This window comes from Jaculus jaculus, chromosome 1 (assembly GCF_020740685.1).
Source record: "Jaculus jaculus isolate mJacJac1 chromosome 1, mJacJac1.mat.Y.cur, whole genome shotgun sequence".
Classification (NCBI taxonomy): domain Eukaryota; kingdom Metazoa; phylum Chordata; class Mammalia; order Rodentia; family Dipodidae; genus Jaculus; species Jaculus jaculus.
This window is the reverse complement of record NC_059102.1, coordinates 334,474,996-334,492,078: the sequence shown is the minus strand read 5'-3', so window position 1 is coordinate 334,492,078 and position 17,083 is coordinate 334,474,996. Positions and strand designations below refer to the sequence as shown.

Below are 17,083 nucleotides of genomic sequence, written 5' to 3'. Positions count from 1 at the left end.
AGACAGGAACCTAACACTCCTAGTACCTCCCTCAGCAACGCAGCTGAAAAATATTCTAGCTGTCATTTAACAGCCTGGAAAAGCCTATGAATAGTATGTTGGCATCATATAATAAAATAAGTAAGAATCAGGAAGATTTGCACAACTCAGACAAAAATGGAACCAAACACATAAAGATAGATGTGCAAAGTGATGCATACATCTGGAGTTCACTTGCACTGGCAAATGTCCTGATGCACCCATTCAATCTCTTGCTCTATTTCCTTATAAATAATAGTATTTTAAAAAGCTTATCATTCCCTTTCAATGGCATCATCTGTATAACTTGAAATTTCTTTATAAATTTCAACACCAAAGCAATGCATCACAATCTATGAGTTGAGCTGTCTTTATTCATTGTTGGCTTGCTTGCTTGCCTGCATGCTTGGGGCTCTCCATTGTTTTGTGGAATTTTTCTTCAGATGAGGTGTCACTTGTCCCTCAAGGTGGCCACATAATCCTTGGCTCAATCAGCCCTCTTACCTTAGATCCCAAAGCAGCTAAAACTGTGAGCATGCACCACTTTACTCAGTTCATCTTCTTTAAGCCAGGCATTGGGAATTTATAAAAATGCAAACACTACCCTACCACTTTTTTCATGCTTTAGAAGAGTCACTTTTAGGGCTGGAGAGATGGCTTAGCAGTTAAGCGCTTGTCTGTGAAGCCAAAGGACCCCCAGTTCGAGGCTTGATTCCCCAGGACCCACGTTAGCCAGATGCACAAGGGGGCGCACGCGTCTGGAGTTCATTTGCAGTGGCTGGAAGCCCTGGTGCGCCCATTCTCTCTGTCTCTCTCTCTCTGTCTGTCTGTCTGTCTGTCTGTCTGTCTCTCTCTCTCTCTCTCTCTGTCTCTCTCTCTCTCTCTCTCTCTCTCTCTCTCTCTCTCTGTCTGTTGCTCTCAAATAAATAAATAAATAAACAAACAAAAATGTTGCTCTATGTTAACATGTATGATACTTTCATGTTTAAGACAATAAATTTAATTAGTCTGGGAAATATATGTATTTTTTGGTCTTTTTGAGGTAGGTTCTCACTCTAGCTAGCCCAGCCTGACCTGGAATTCACTATGTAGTCTCAGGCTGGCCTCGAACTCACAGCAATCCTCCTGCCTATGCCTCCTGAGTGCTAGAATTAAAGGTGTGTGCCATCATTCCCAGCTCTAGTCTGGGAAATATTAATAGCTGTAATCCACATAAACAATAGCTCACTAGTCCTCAAAATTTTAAAAAATACACAGCGAGAGAAGCACATGCAGGAATCAGCAACACCAGCTGAAAGAGGTTAAGAACAGCTGCACATCCCACCCATGAGGCAGGGGAAGCACCCAAACTCCACTTCCTGCACTGCCCCACCCTCGCCACCCACTGACCACACTCATCCCTAGCAACTGGAGACGGAAGTCCAGTGGGCAGTCAGGGCAGACTACAGCCAAAATGCAATGAACTGGACTGGAAAGAGCTTAGCAGTTAAAGGTGCGTGCTTGCAAAGCCTGGACACCTGGGCTCAATTCTTTAGCACCCAAGTAAAGCTAGATGCAAAAAGTGGCACATATATCTGTTATTCATTTGCAGTAACACAAGACCCATATGCAGATTAAAATAAAATGGCTGGGAGTGGTGGCACACACCTTTAATCCCAGCACTGGGGAGGCAGAGGTAGGAGGATTACCATGAGTTTGAGGCTACCCTGAGAGTACATAGTGAATTGCAGGTCAGCCTAAGCTACAGACCTTACCTCAGAAAACCAAAAACTATAAAATAAAATAAAACAAAACAAAATAAAATGCATTAAGAAAGTACTCTTACAACATTCACAGAGAATGTAGGTCCTTGAAGAAATGGCAGGTTCTTGGGCTGGAGCAGAAGAAACTCAAGATGAGCATTAAAAATAGAAAGTACTGGGCTGGAGAGATAGCTTAGCGGTTAAGCACTTGCTTGTGAAGCCTAAGGAGCCCGGTTAGAGGCTCAATTCCCCAGGACCCACGTTAGCCAGATGCACAAGGGAGTGCATGCATCTGGAGTACGTTTGCAGTGGCTGGAGGCCCTGGCATGCCCATTATATCCCTCCCTCCCTCCCTCCCTCCCTCTCTCTCTCTCTCTCTCTCTGTCTGTCTGCCTCTTCCTCTCTCTGTCGCTTTCAAATAAATAAATAAAAAATAAACAACAACAAAAATAGAAAGTACTAAAATTAGAAAAGGAAAATGTGATGGGGCAAGTTACAAGACACAAAAGCCAGATGAAAAGTGATGGCAAAAAAATGATGGTGAAAAATGGGGGGGCTGAAGAGATGGCTTAGTGGTTAAGACATTTTCTTATGAAGCTTAAGGAGTCAGGTTCAATTCCCCAGTACCTACATGTGGTTTGATTCAGGTGTCCCCCGTAAATTTAGGTGTTCTGAATGTTGGGTTCCCAGCTGATGGAGATTTGGGAATTAACGCCTCTTGGAGGAAGTGTACTGCTGAGGGCAGGCTTATGGGTGTTATAGCCAGTGTCACCTTGTCAGTGTTTGGCACACTTTCCTGTTACTATTGTCCACCTGATGTTGGCCAGGGCGTGATGTCCACCCTCGACTCTTGTCACCGTTTTCCCTGCCATAGTGGAGCTTCCCCTTGAGTTGGTAAGCCAAAATAAACCCTTTATTCCCAAAAGCTGCTTCTCTTGGTCGGGTGATTCCTGCCAGCAATGCAAACCTGACTGCAACAGCACGTCAGCCAGATGCACAAAGTGGTGCGTGTGTCTGAAGTTCATTTGCAGTGGCTAGAGGCCCAGACGGATCCATTTTCTCTTTATCTACCCCAATAAGCTAATTAAATATTTTTAAATGGTTTTTCCATTTAAAAAAACAATAAAAGCTGGGTGTGGTGGCACACACCTTTAATCCTAGCACCTGGAGACAGAGGTCAGAGGATCGCTGTAAGTTTGAGGCCACCCTGAGACTGTGAAGTAAATTCCAGGTCAGCCTGGGCTAGCGTGAGACTCTACCTAAAAAAAAAAAAGAAAAGAAACAAAAAAAAAAAAAAATGGGGCTGTTGGAGCATCACAACTACTACCACATTAGTGAGTTTGAAGCTAGCAAGGGGGACGCTGGGCACATAAGTTACATCAGAAAGGAACATGTGGACAGACTCGCAGGCACATCCACAGAGGCCTAGACACACAGACAGATCCAGATGTACTGAAAGAAGACAAACCAGTACAGGGAGAGGGAGAACAGTGGCATATGTAGAAGTGAAAACCAGCATCTGTAACTACCATATCATACAAACTGTTTCAGAAAAGCACCATCAATAGAGGCTCAACTCAAAAGACAAGACAGATACTGTCATGGTCTTAAAAGCTTCACTTTAAGCCAGGTGTGATGGTGCACACCATTGATCCTAGCACTCGGGAGGCTGAGGTAGGAGGATGGCTTTGTGTTTGAGGCCAACCTGGAACTACAGAGTGAGTTGCAGGTAAGCCTGGGCTACAGTGAGACCTTACCTGGGTGGTGGGCTTCCCCTTAGAGGTTACTCATTAGCTGGCTGCAAGAAAGGGAAAGGAAACTAATCACTCCCACAGTGTGCATTAGTCTGAAAGCATCTCCCCTAAGGCCTAGATCTTCACCCCTGGAGCCTAAAAAATCTCTACATAAAAGTTAAGGGTTGAAGTTGGAGCTGGGCCTGGACTGAAGGACAAGCACTGACTGTTATCACGATTCGCACTCCAAAGAGCCACTAGTGCCCTTCCCAAGAATGCAGTAACGTGGAAGGAAAGCAAGCAGGACCAAGGGACCTGGGGAGATGGGACAGTATTCCTTTGCCTTACTTTGGCTGCCAGTGTACGTGCTTAGTCAGTCTGGATAGACTATCTTCATTACCAGGCTGTTTTCATCATTCTTGACATGGGCCACAGGCACTGGAATGCAGCAGGTTTCTTTAGTCACCACTTATAACCTTCCCACCAACAGGGAAAAGTGCATTGGCAGGATTGGCTGGGGTGGTCATTCTAGCCCTAAATTGTTAACATGGCGACATGGCTGTTCACATGGCGGCAGAAGAAGGCAAGAGGACTACTGGAGACACCGAGACTTTGTACCAACTTCCAGTGAAAAGTTACCCCTCAATGTTGCTGAGCTCATCTAAGGGGACTGTCTACCTTCCTGGCCCTAGCCAGGGTTCAATGCTGGGAGCTGAGGGTCAGCTGGACAGGGGAGGGGAGAGAGCCAAAGGATGAACATCTGTATTTTTGTCCTTCTTCTTTCTCTTTGAGTAACTGTTACTTTTTGAGGCAAAGAAAAACTTAAATTCCATCACAAGTTCCTTTTAAGATAGGTAAGGAAAGATTTCATAGGGCAATGTAAAGACAAAGCAGGACAATTGAAGATCAGGTCCTTGAAGACGACAGTGATGCCGCCACAAACTAAGGAAGGCCAGCAGCCACCAAATTCCACGACACCAGAAACTATCCCCCCCCGCCCCCCGCCTCTGGAGGAAGCTCAGCCAACACTATGATTTCAGTCTAGTGCTGCCAATCTCAGCTTTTTCCACTGCACAACTGCAAGAAAACAAACTGTTAAAGAACTAAATGGCTGATGCCTTAAGCCACTAGGCTAGTGCTCATTTATCCCGGGAGCCACAGCTAATTAGGGAGCCATACCTAATGAACAGTTAGGTCACCTGACAAGGTGACACAAATTCCTGTAAAATTCCTAATGTGGGTCCACTGGACATCAGGTATGTTCAGACATGATACTGTGAGCAGAACATCCATGTAGAACCAGCCAGGAATAATTTATGAGCTGAATGTAAACTTGAAGAGCATCAAAGAATATAAAATGAAGACCTGCTAATAAGTGGTAGAAAAAGGAAAGGAGAAGAGATTCTTCAACAATGCCAATGGGGGGCTGAAGAGCTAGCCAAGTTGATAAAGTGCTTGCCTTGCAAGCATGAGAACTTGAGTTCAAGCCCCAGATCCTGTGTAAAAATGCAAGGCATGGCAACATAGCTATAATCCTAGCACCAGAAAAGAGAAGACAGGCAGATTCCCAGAGCTTACTTGGTGAGCCAACTTGGTGAACTCCAAGATAATGAGAGTCCCTATCTCAAAAAGAAAAAAGGTGGAGGCTAGGAAGAGGCTCAGAGGTTAAAGGTACTTGCTTGTAAAGCTTGCTGGGCCAGGGTCAATTGGCAGGCTTCCCACATAAGCCAGTTACAGAAAGTGGCCCAAGCATCTGGTGTTCACTTGCAGCAAGAGAGGCCCTGACACACACATACATGCAAATAAAAATTAAAAACATTAGAATGAAAAGGATTCCCAAATTTTGCAGGTGACTGATTAGGAATAACTGATAAATAAAAGCATTTGGGCCTTGAGAGGCCCTGAGCCTAGCTATAGTTGGGTGGCCTGTCTCTAGCCAGCTATGACTCAGCAGAGAGCCAAATTGCCTCTGGCCTGCTAGTTCTGCAAAAAAATAATTAAGAGTTCCCGCGCGCACTTAGAATCAATCATATCAAAAGTCGTGATGTGCTATTGGCCCTAACACCTCATCCTTTCCTGAGATCCCCACCTTTGTTCTCACGCTATATAATATAAGCACCTGCCTGTTACAATAAAGTGAGATCCTGCTTCTCCGGTGACTAGGAGAGGTTCCGAGTTGTCAACATTCACCATGCCTCTCACCCCAAGGAGAGACCGGCGGGACCGGCTCTCCTACAGCCCTACCTGCCGGAGGGCCTGGCAGACTGGCGCCCAATGTGGGGCATCTCTCCAACAGAAGAACACTGACAGGACGATCGGTCTGCAGATGAGTGTACCATCATAAATTGTGGGGCAGTCCTCGTCCAACCCAAATCCCTCGTGCTTGCCTGAGCCCTGTATCCATCCCTGGACACCTTTGGAAGTGTTCCTTGGCCTCTAAGGGTCCTACACCCCCAGATCCCCCTACAAATCCTTTTCAGACAAATCCTTTTCAAAGCCCCTCTGTACCTCCATCCTACTACAGGAAGGGCACCCCCGGGGGAGAAACAACCAACCTCTTCCCTGCAAACATTAACCCTGGGAGGCTCATGATCTAAAGGACCTTAAAAAGGCTATGTTAGAGGAAGGACCTAATTCCCCCTGAGCGGAGACCATCCTCCAGGGTTTGCTCATCATCAGTGTACCACCCAAGATTGAAAAAACCTTGCTAAAGCTGTTCTTCCTGGCCCCCTGTACATAAAGTTGTGCGCCTTCTTTCAGGAAGAGTGCCGTACTCAGGCTGAGGGAATCAGGCCGCTCAGCCCCCAGTCCCAATCACCATCGGCATGCTCTCAGGCACCACTGATGCGTTTTCCACGGGCCTCCAGCAAGCTGCCATCCCTGATCCATACCAAGGTGCGGGCTTTGGGAAAGGCCACATGGAAGAAACTAGAAGAAGGCCCATCTAAGCCCCCATCACAGGAATCACAGAGAAAGCTAGTGTAGATCAGGAATCATTCAGGACAACATCAAAAGGCTTCAAGAGGATCCAGAGAGGAGACGGCGGGACCTCCAGGACAACCCACTGTGGACAGGCTTACATAGCTTCTTACCCTACCTCCTCCCTCTATTTGGGCCCCTCCTTATCCTTATCCTCACTGTCAGGCCTTGTATAATTAACAAAATTACACAATTCATTCACCAATAGCTAGAGGCAATAAAACTCCATCAAGTTGAGATACATTACCACAGGCTGGCAACTCAGGAATTAAGTTCTCATATGACCCACTACCATCTCCTCTGCCTTCCATGTGACCGATGACGGGTAAGATCTCAAACTGACTGAGACAACCTAAGATGGGTCATGGAGTGGGTGCTCAGTGAGCTAAACACCTGGTACCCAGTGACAGGTAAGATCCCCAGGGGGACAACCTAAGACAGGGGCCATGGTGACTAATGCTCTTACAAAAACAAGAAGGGGAGATGTGGGGCCTTGAGAGGCCCAGACAAGAGGCCTAGTGGAACTTCCTGAGCCTAGCTAAAGTTTAGCGACCTGTCTCTGGCCAGCTATGACTCAGCAGGGCACCAAATTGCCTCGGGCCTGCTACTTCTGCAAATAAAAGTTAGAGTTCCCACGCGCACTTAGAACCAATCATTTCAAAAGTCGCGATATGCTATTGGCCCTTACACCTCATCCTTTCCTCAGATCCTCGCCTTCATTCTCAACTCTATATAAACACCTGCCTGTTATAATAAAGTGAGATCCTGCTTTGACAAGTCTCCTGACTCCGTGTGTTTCTCTCCAGTGACTAGGAGGGGATCTGGGTCATTGACACTCACCATCCCGCTCAGCCCCAAGGAGAGATCGGCCGGACTGGCTCTCCTACAGCCCTACCTGCTGGAGGGCCCGGCAGAAAGCCAGTCCTAGAGCAGATCTACAGGGAGGAGATCTAACAGCACTCAAGTGGGTCCCATACTAGAGAAAGGAAAGGTGACAGTGCTTCTTGAAAAGACTGTATACTAACTCAAAGAAAGCACTATGCCATCTTTTTTTAAAATAATATTTATTCATTTATTTATCTGAGAGAGAGAGAATGTGTGTGCCAGGACCTCTAGCCACTACAAGCAAACTCCACATGCATGTGCCACCTTGTGCATCTGGCTTATGTGGGTACTGGGGAATTGAACCTGGGTCCTTAGGCTTAGCAAGCAAGCACCTTAACCACTAAGCCATCTCTCCAGACCCAAATTCTATCTTTGTTACAGAATACCTATACACTAAGGTTAATCATACTGGAGAACTTAGCAGTGAGGGGCTGAGACCCAGAATAGACTCTTAGATGACTAAGAAGAAATTGTGCGTGTTTTCTATTTCTATTCTGTGAATCCCAACTACACGAAGGCATCTATGAGACAAAACCTTAAACTTTCCAGGGAGTATCTCGCCTTACCAGCTCCTCCTGAGGTCCTAAAGAAGACTAACTCATGCTGGGTATGGTGGTTTATCTCTTTAGTCCCAGCACTTGGGAGGCTGAGGTAGGAAGATTGTAAGTTCATGGACAACCTGGGACTACAAAGGGAGTTCCAGATCAGCATGGGGTAGACTGACCTGCCTTGGGCAGGGGTGGGGAGGAGGACTAGTCACCCCGGGCCTGGTATTCAGATTCTGCTGGGCAGTATGACTTCTGCTCATCATTTTCTGTCCATTTTGCTATCTGGGAGGCTGAGCATTTCTATAACAAGTCCTGAGTCCTTACTGAATAATCACTGCTTTGGTAAATTTCTCCCTCCTCTCAAATTTCACTGCATCCTCAAGAAGAAATCACAACATACTTGAAAAGCTGGTTGTAAGTGGACTTAGCTCCTTGGCACACTGTCTACTTTCCTCATAACTGAAAGCAACCGCATTCTAAGCTTTCTGAAAGTTCTAAGAAGGACCCTCTCTTCCTCTGGTTTCAGTTAACACCAGCTTGCTTACAAATCCCCACTTGTACTCTTTTAAAACAAAACTTTTAAAAATATTTTATTGATTGACTGATGGACTGAATGATTAGAGAGACAGAAAACAGACAGACAGAAAGACAGACACAGAATGAGCATGCCAGGGCCTCCAGCCACTGCAAATGAACTCTAGACACATGTGCCACTTTGTGCTTATGTGGGTGCTGGGGAATCAAACCTGGGTCCTTTGGGTTTGCAAGCAAATGCCATGACTACTAAGTCATCTCTCCAGCCCCTACTTGCACTCTTACCAAAATCATGTCACTTCTAGTGGTGACATCTTCAAGGCACTTCCTCAAACCCACAGCAACTTCCAAAACTACTGTCCACATTTGTGGGCTTGGTTATAACAGCCCCATTTTCAGGCAATAAAAACAATTAGTTATTACTATGTAACAAATTACTAAGACACATGTCTACTGTCTCACAGCCTCTGACCATCATTTTTGATATCAGTCACAATGGCCATCCCCATATCTATAATATCAGAAAAGATGTAAAATGTCCCCTGCAGGATCATATTTGAACACTTGGTCACCAGCTAGTCACATTTTTATAAGTGGCTGTGGAACCTTCAGGAAATAAGCAGACACAGAGCACTAGGGGCAAAGCTCCAGGGTTAGAGGCTGGTCGTCCTTCAATCATGACCTCTGCTTCCTGGTTGGTGCCATGTGAAAAGTCACTACTGAAAGCTCCTCCACTGCTGGCCACTCTAGTGGGCATGTGTTCTCCACCATGGTGGGCTATGTCCTCTCAACAAGGCTGTTCCTGTCAGGTATTCTGTCAGAGCAATGGAAAGGGTAATTCAGAAAATGTGTACTTGGAGTGGAAGTGCGCTATGTGATTCCCAGGCCTTCAGAACAGGTTTGCATAAGGAACATGGAAGAGTTTGGAGCTGTGGGCTAGAGAAGCCCTAGAATGTTGTAAACAGAGCAGAATGGGGCATGGAAGGGGAAGGGGCAGAAGACAGAGCATTCACACCAATACAACTGCTGGAAGGCTTGGATCACGATGTTTCAGAGGGAACTCACAGATCATTTGGCTGACTCTGGGAGATAATCTGGCTAATTTGAAATAGGCTGAATTCAAAAGTAACTGAAGCATTAATTTAACAGAGGAAAGGTCAAGGCAGCATAGCGTCGAGCTGTGGCGTAACCTCTGCTCACATCACCAGCATAGGAAAAGCTGCAGGCAAAGCTGACGTGGATAAAGTGGATGTTGGTGTTCAAAAGGGAAGCTATAAGCAAGCAGCCACCACACTCTGCACCGGGATAGACAATAGGAAAGCACCTTCATCAGGGCAAGACTCTATGCATCCAAGGCTCTAAGATATAAATGCAAACTCACTTGAAAAAATTTTATTTAAAAGGATGGGGCCAGTAAAGAACTTCCTGAACACCAAGTGCTACAGCAGGGGCTCCCTGCTGACTCAGGGCTGCCTAGAGAAACGTGCTCCCTATTCTACGGCAGGGGCTCCCTGCTGACTCAGGGCTGCCTAGAGAAACGTGCTCCCTATTCTCCACACAGGCACTCCAAGACCAGCACGGCTGTGGTAGAAAGGGCCCAGCTTCATCTCACACTTGTAGAGAACTTCTCACCATCCATGTGGCACTGGTTTTGCAGCTCTGCAGAAGGCAAGAGTTATGAAGTCAGGAAGGCTTGCACCAAAATTCAAAATGAAAATGCCAATGAGGGCTTGAGAGATGGCTTAGCGGATAAGGTGCCTGCTTATGAAGCCTAAGGATCCATGTTCAATTCCCCAGGACCCACATAAGTGAGATGCACAAGAAAGTGCATGCATCTGGAGTTCCCCTGCAGTGGCTGGAGGCCCTGGTGTGCCCATTCCCTCTGTGTGTCTGTCTCCCTTCCTCCCTCCGTCCATCCATTTGTCTGTCCGTCCGTCCCTCCCTCCCTCCCTCCCTCCCTCCCTCTCTCTCTCCAATAAATAAACTTTTTTAAATAATTTTTTAAATGCCAATGAGGCCAGGTAATATATACGAGGAAAGGCCATATGGAGAGGCCTTGAGATGCCAATGTGTGAACCCGAGGGTGAAGCCTAAGTTTCAGTGAACATCTTGGGTGCTGAAGACGCTAGCATGAGCTAACATACCTGAATAAACAGGAACCCTGTAAGACTATCTACTGAACAGAATTTCCATGTACACAGATTAAATGTGGCAGATCCCCAGGCAAATTATCTTCAGCTGTCTTGGTCCATCTGACAGACAATTAACATCCACCTCTGTGTCTGGCCTAACATTCTGTGACCAAATAAATCCTTTGGACTATGTAAACAGATCTCCTAGGTTCTACCAACTTGAAAAATAAGAATGTCATCAGATAGCAACTGAGACCAATAGGTCTCTCTCCTTTGATATAACCCACCTACCAGATGTTTCTACCAAAGTATCTGAAAAGTGTCTTCTTTTGATCTGTAACTAAAAAACTTAATGAAACTGTTAACACATTGAACTATGGAATTTGGGATAACTTAAATCTATGTTTCCCATGTCATGGTCACTCATATTTGGCTCCAGAATAAACTATCTGTTTTTTGCTTTGAGGTGAGAGCTATGTGTTTTGCACTACCACTAGAAACGTGGAATATCTGCTAAGCAAAGCTTTAAGCACTGAGTGGTGCTAGCCAAGAGACGAGCCATGCCTACTGCTGGTGGCAGGGCTTTGGAGCAGAACTCACTGTACCCATTGGCGCCTACATGGCCTCAAAGCCCTGGAGGCTGGATAGAGCTATGTGGCTTAATGTTTGTGCCATTATAGGGTTTCCACCTTGCTTTTGTCTGGTCATCCCTTGCAACCTCCCAGTCCTCCCTCCGGAATGGGAATGTTTACCGTCTCATTGTATACTGAAAGTCATCACTTGCTCTTTGATTTTACAGCAGCTTATAGCTAAGAGACTAAGTTTTCAATAAGGTTGGACTGTTAAGACTAGTGACTCTGGGCTGAAGAGATGGCTTAGCGGTTAAGGCGCGTGCCTGCAAAGCCAAATGGCAAGCACTGAGAGGCTGAGACGGGAGCTGGGGAAGGGGTCGTGCTGAGCACTGATGACCTCTCAGCCTGGGCTACACATGAAGAACCTGTCTCGGAAACTTTTTTAAATATATTTTACTTGTATTTATTCATTTGAGAGAGGGGAAAGAGACAGAGAGAATGGTTAGACCTAGGCCCTACAAACAAACTCCAGATGCATGTGTGACCTTGTGCAGCTGGCTTACATGGGTCCTGGGGAATCAAACCTGGGTCCTTTGGCTTTGCAGCTAAGTGCCTTAACTGCCCAGAAATTCTTTAAGTCTGTATTTGCACATGGTTTTTTTCAAGAACGAGTAACAATTCTTATTGTGAGAAGAGTATCAGGAAAACATACAAACTTAAGAACAAAATTGCAGAGCACCTGGTGCTCCAACACAGGAATTTGTGAAGGACGTTTCACATTTAAACTATAGCAAACAGCATGTGGGAGGCCGATATGGATGTAAATGCAACCTGATGCTATATTCATTCTTGTTTTGTTGTTGTTGTTCTTCACTAGTGGTTAAAGCACTGGAATTTTTAAAAAGCTCAGACTTCTAGTTTGTATTAAAGATAATATTCTTAAGAAAATAAACAAAAGGAAAAAGAAAGATAATATTCTTTGTAGGTAAACTGCATAAACCATTTAGCCAACCATAAAAATCAAGTAGGAATAAACATGGATTTTTAGAGAATTTTTTTAAAAAAGGTCTCTTGACTACGTCAGGTCCACATGTTAAGTCCACACATACAAAAATCACAACTAGTTACTTTTTTAAACTACAATTTCAAAGCATGCACTTACCAAAAACTATTCCTTTAGCAAATGGAGGAAACAATTCTGAATGTCGGAATGAGTGTCTGTGAATCTGCCATAGTTCTCTGTGCAGCTTCTTAAAATCACTATACCTCTTCCATACAATTATCTAGAGAGAGAGAAAAGTACATGTACATTTCATAGCAAAACAATTTCCTTTCTTATAATGAACGAGAAACAGTAGCAAGGTAGCTTTATATAGGCAGTCAGATAGGGCAGAGGCCCAAAGAAAACAAGGAAATGCCACCTGTTTGATCTGTAACTATAAAACTTAATGAAACTGTTAACACACTGAACTATGTAATTTGGGATAACTTAAATCTATGTTCCCATGTCATGGTCACTCATATTTGGCTCCAGAATAAACTATCTGTTTTTTGCTTTGAGGTGAGAGCTACGTGTTTTGCATTATCACTAGAAACGTGGAATATCTAACAAGATTAGGGCCTGTCTCTGATCCAGTCTCATCCAACATGACTGCAACAACACTCCCCAGCAAGAACTTTCTGCACTTCCTCAGCTTGGAACACCCAGATGGGCTGGCCCCTCCTAAGTCAGCTCCTTAAGTCAATGTACCAATCAGGACTCTTCTTACACACCTGACTCTCCACAAGGCCACTCTAATTAGATGTCTGATCCTTATCAAGGAGTGTAACCACATGGGTAAGCCCTCTATCTTCCTGTGATTCCTCCTGAACACCAGCATGTAAGTCTGTCTCTTCCGTTCCCAGCCTGGCTGAGAAGTGGGGGTCACCTTCTTAGGCCAGAGTATTTTCCAGTTTACATCCTACAACTGTCTTGCTTTGGAGTGTGTTCTTACTTCATTACACGTATGATCTTTCTTTGATCTGAGTCCTTCGCACACGCACATGTGTGTGTGTGTGCATGCATGCATGGTTTTTCAAAGTAGAGTATCACTCTAGCCCAGGCTGACCTAGAATTCATTATGTAATCTCAGGCTGGCCTCAAACTCACATCAAACCACTCTGCCTCCCAAGTGCTGGCATACACCATGACGCCCATCCTCTCTGGTCCGTTAGGAGAAGGGGATCTTCTGGTTCGCATGCTTCGCCTTCCCCATGTGGGTGAGTGAGCCTCCTCCGAAGCCCGTTGACTCCACACTTCTCTGTGAGGGTGTGCTCCCTGGCTTCCCTCCCTTTCCAGCCATGCAAGGAGAACAATTCTCCCTGGCTTGAGTCATTCAGCTACCTCACTCCCTGGAGCTTAATTCCCCTTAGAATAAGCCTATTAATTCATAATTTATCCTTCTAGAAGTCTGTTTTATCAATTCTTTGCTAAACTGAATAAGCACCCAAAAATTGGTTCACAGCCCCCCACTACACACATACACCAAACCCCAAAATACTGCATCAATAGCTGGAGAGAAAATAATCTTTCCATTAAAATGCCCCAAATCAAGCTGGGCGTGGTGGCACGTGTCTTTAGTTCCAGCACTAGGGAGGCAAAGGTAGGAGGATTGCCATGAGTTCGAGGCCACCCAGAGACTCCATAGTGAATTCCAGGTCAGTCCCGCCTAGAGCAAAACCCTACCTCAAAAAACCAAAAGTCCCAAATCACTGAGTAAGCAAGCACATACTCTAAGCAGAAAGGTGATATATGGGATGAATAAATCAACAGCCCTGTGCACACTGCTCAGGCTGGGGTTAAGTTTCATCTTAAACAAGAACTCACTCATCCTGGAAGATATCCAACTTGGCACAAAGAAGGTCAATATATATAAATATAATTACTCCCAAAACCAATTACTATTCACCTGGAAATAAGTCAGATGGCAAAACTTCTGTCTCAAAAACAATGTGGATGAACACAAAAGAACAGGCAACTTTTCAACACAAAGGACATACTCAACATTTGCCTCACAAGAACACAGGTTGAGGAACAGTGAAGAAGAAATCTATGTGGCAAGTAACGAACATGTGCTTTCATATTTCATAATTCACTACTTTTTTCAGGAACTAACTTAAACTAGCCAGAAAATTTCTGGGCAGAACATAATACTAATCAGAATATCACTAGAGCCAAAAAAATTCCCAAAAGAAAACAACCATCTCAATTGGAGAACAATTTGCTTCAATGATTTGAAATATTTATCCTTAGATTAAATTAGGGGGAGAAAAAAACACTAAGTACAAAGAAAGTATTTAACATAAGGACCTGATATCACCAAATCAGCCCTGTAATCATAAAATAAGGAAAAACTGAGTTCTCAATTCCTCTCTTTCTGAAAATCCTAATCATCTGACTTTACATATTTGACATGGTCTCGATGTTTCCAGGTGAACCATACTTAATGCTAAAATCAAACAATAGACCAGACTGGCAACCAGGTGTAATTTTAAAATCTTTACTAAAAACCTATTCTTGGGCTGGAGAGATGACGTAGCAGTTAAGCGCTTGCCTGTGAAGCCTAAGGACCCCGGTTCGAGGCTCGGTTCCCCAGGTCCCACGTTAGCCAGATGCACAAGGGGGCGCACGCGTCTGGAGTTCGTTTGCAGAGGCTGGAAGCCCTGGCGCGCCCATTCTCTCTCTCTCCCTCTACCTGTCTTTCTCTCTGTGTCTGTCGCTCTCAAATAAATAAATAAAAATTTTAAAAAAAAAACCTATTCTTCACCCAACTATATCATACAGCCAAAATTTCTGCCTTGATTAGTGTACTTCTTGTTTTTGTATAGTTATTCTCTCAGGAGGTGAAGCACATTATAACATGAACTTGTATATAGAAGCTGCTTCTGCGTGTATATATGTTTTATTCATTTGCTCAAAACAAAAATGGCCAACAAATTAAATAATGTCACCGTGCTATTTTGTGCTAGACAGCATACTGTCACAGAGGATGAGGGGTGAGGAGATAAGAGACAGTGCCTGTATTCACAATTCAGTTAGCTTAGAAAGAACAAGCCAGCCCGACGCATCCTTCCCAGAAGGCTTGATAAATGCTGAGGGCAATGTGAATGCTGGAGAAGGAAGGTAGTGGGGGAGAGGGGGAGAGATGGAGAGAAATCATCAGAGCAAACAGCATAAAGGGTAGAGGGAAGGCTGAGAATGAAGTTTCTAGACAGGAAGATACACAGAACTTTGACCTTTGCATCTGGCTAATGATGCTACATTCAGAGTTAAGGAAGGAGGAAAAAACAATACTTAAGGCCATACATAAGTAGATTTGGTGTAGGTGTTTGCAAGTTGTTACCCAAGACAAATGGATTTGGGAATTCAGTGTAAAATCTGTTCATCCCCAGAGCCACCAGCAAAAAGGTAACCAGTCAATAATGGGTTCTTGGCATCTGTAATGACAGTAGGAATCTACCAAAGACTGATGGGTCATCAGACACCAAAGTAAACAACTTAGTGATCCACCTTAAGGCCTTGGAAAAGAAGAACAAGATAAACCAAAAATGAGTAGACAGGAAGAAATAATAAAGATTAGGTAGAAATTAATGAAACCGAAACCAAAAAATAAATAAATAAATACAAAGAATCAATGAAACAAAGAGTTTGTTCTTTGAAAGGTTAAACAAGATTGATAAGCCCCTAGCAAATCTGACCAGAAGGGATGAGACACAAATTATAAGAGACGAAAAAGGCACCATTACAATATATACCAAAGAAATTCAGAAAATCATAAGGACATACTTTAAGAGCATATACTGTACTAAGTTTGAAAACCTGAAAGAAATGGATGATTTCCTTGATTTATATGACCTACCAAAATTGAATCAAGACAAGATTAATCATTTAAATAGACCTGTAACAAATACAGAGATCCAAGTAGTTATAAAAAAATCTCCCAACTAAAAAAATGTCCAGGCTCAGATGCATTCACTAGTGAATTTTACCAGATCTTCACAAAAGAACTAACACCAATGTTTCTCAAACTTTTCCATAAAATAGAAAAGGAAGGAATTCTACCAAATTCCTTCTACAAATCCAGCATCACCCTCATACCACAACCAGAAAAAGATAGAAAAAACAGAATTACAGACCAACCTCCCTCATAAACATAGATGCAAAAATTCTCAGCAAAATATTGACAAAATACAAAACTATATCAAAAAGATTATTCACCCCGACTATGTAGGCTTATGCCAGAGATGCAGGGATGGTTCAACATATGCAACTTAATAAATGTAATGCACTATGCAAATAAACTGAAGGACAAAAATCACATGATTGCCGGGTATGGTGGTGCACACTTTTAATCCGAGCACTCAGGAGGCAGAGGTAGGAGGATCTCTGTGATTCTGAGGTCTCCCTGAGATTACATAGTGAATTCCAGGTCAGCCTGAAGTAGAGTAAGACCCTACCTCAAAAAAAGAGAAAAGAAACCAAAAATCACATGATGATCTCAATAGATGCAGAAAAGGCATTTGACAAGTTTCAACATCCTTTCATGATAAAAATTCCTACGGAGGGCTGGAGAGATGGCTTAGCGGTTAAGCGCTTGCTTGTGAAGCCTAAGGACCCCAGTTCGAGGCTCGATTCCCCAGGACCCACATTAGCCAGATGCACAAGTGGGTGCACGCATCTGGAGTTCATCTGCAATGGCTGGAGGCCCTGGCGCGCCCATTCTCTCCCTCTCCCTCCCTCCCTTCCCCCCCTTTTCTCTGTCTGTTGCTCTCAAATAAATAAATAAATAAACCAAAAAAAATTATTTTAAGTCCTACAGAAACTGGGAATAGAAGGAAGATATCTCAACATAATAAAGACTATGACAAATCTAAAACTAACATAATATTAAATGGGAGAAA

At 44.1% G+C, this 17,083-nt stretch overlaps 1 protein-coding gene across 4 annotated transcripts in view; it reads right to left on the bottom strand.

Moving 5' to 3' along the window:
• The window catches only part of Rps6kc1 (ribosomal protein S6 kinase C1), a 221,657-nt gene that overhangs the window by 173,146 nt on the left and 31,428 nt on the right, over positions 1-17,083 (bottom strand). For 3 of the 4 annotated variants that reach the window (XM_045156300.1, XM_045156306.1, XM_045156325.1), the window contains exon 3: positions 12,306-12,426. In XM_045156300.1, coding sequence (XP_045012235.1) covers positions 12,306-12,426 — 121 coding nt within the window. Of the gene's footprint in view, positions 1-3,517; positions 3,559-12,305; positions 12,429-17,083 lie in introns of those variants that run through there. The other variant, XM_045156336.1, reaches the window with a different exon arrangement.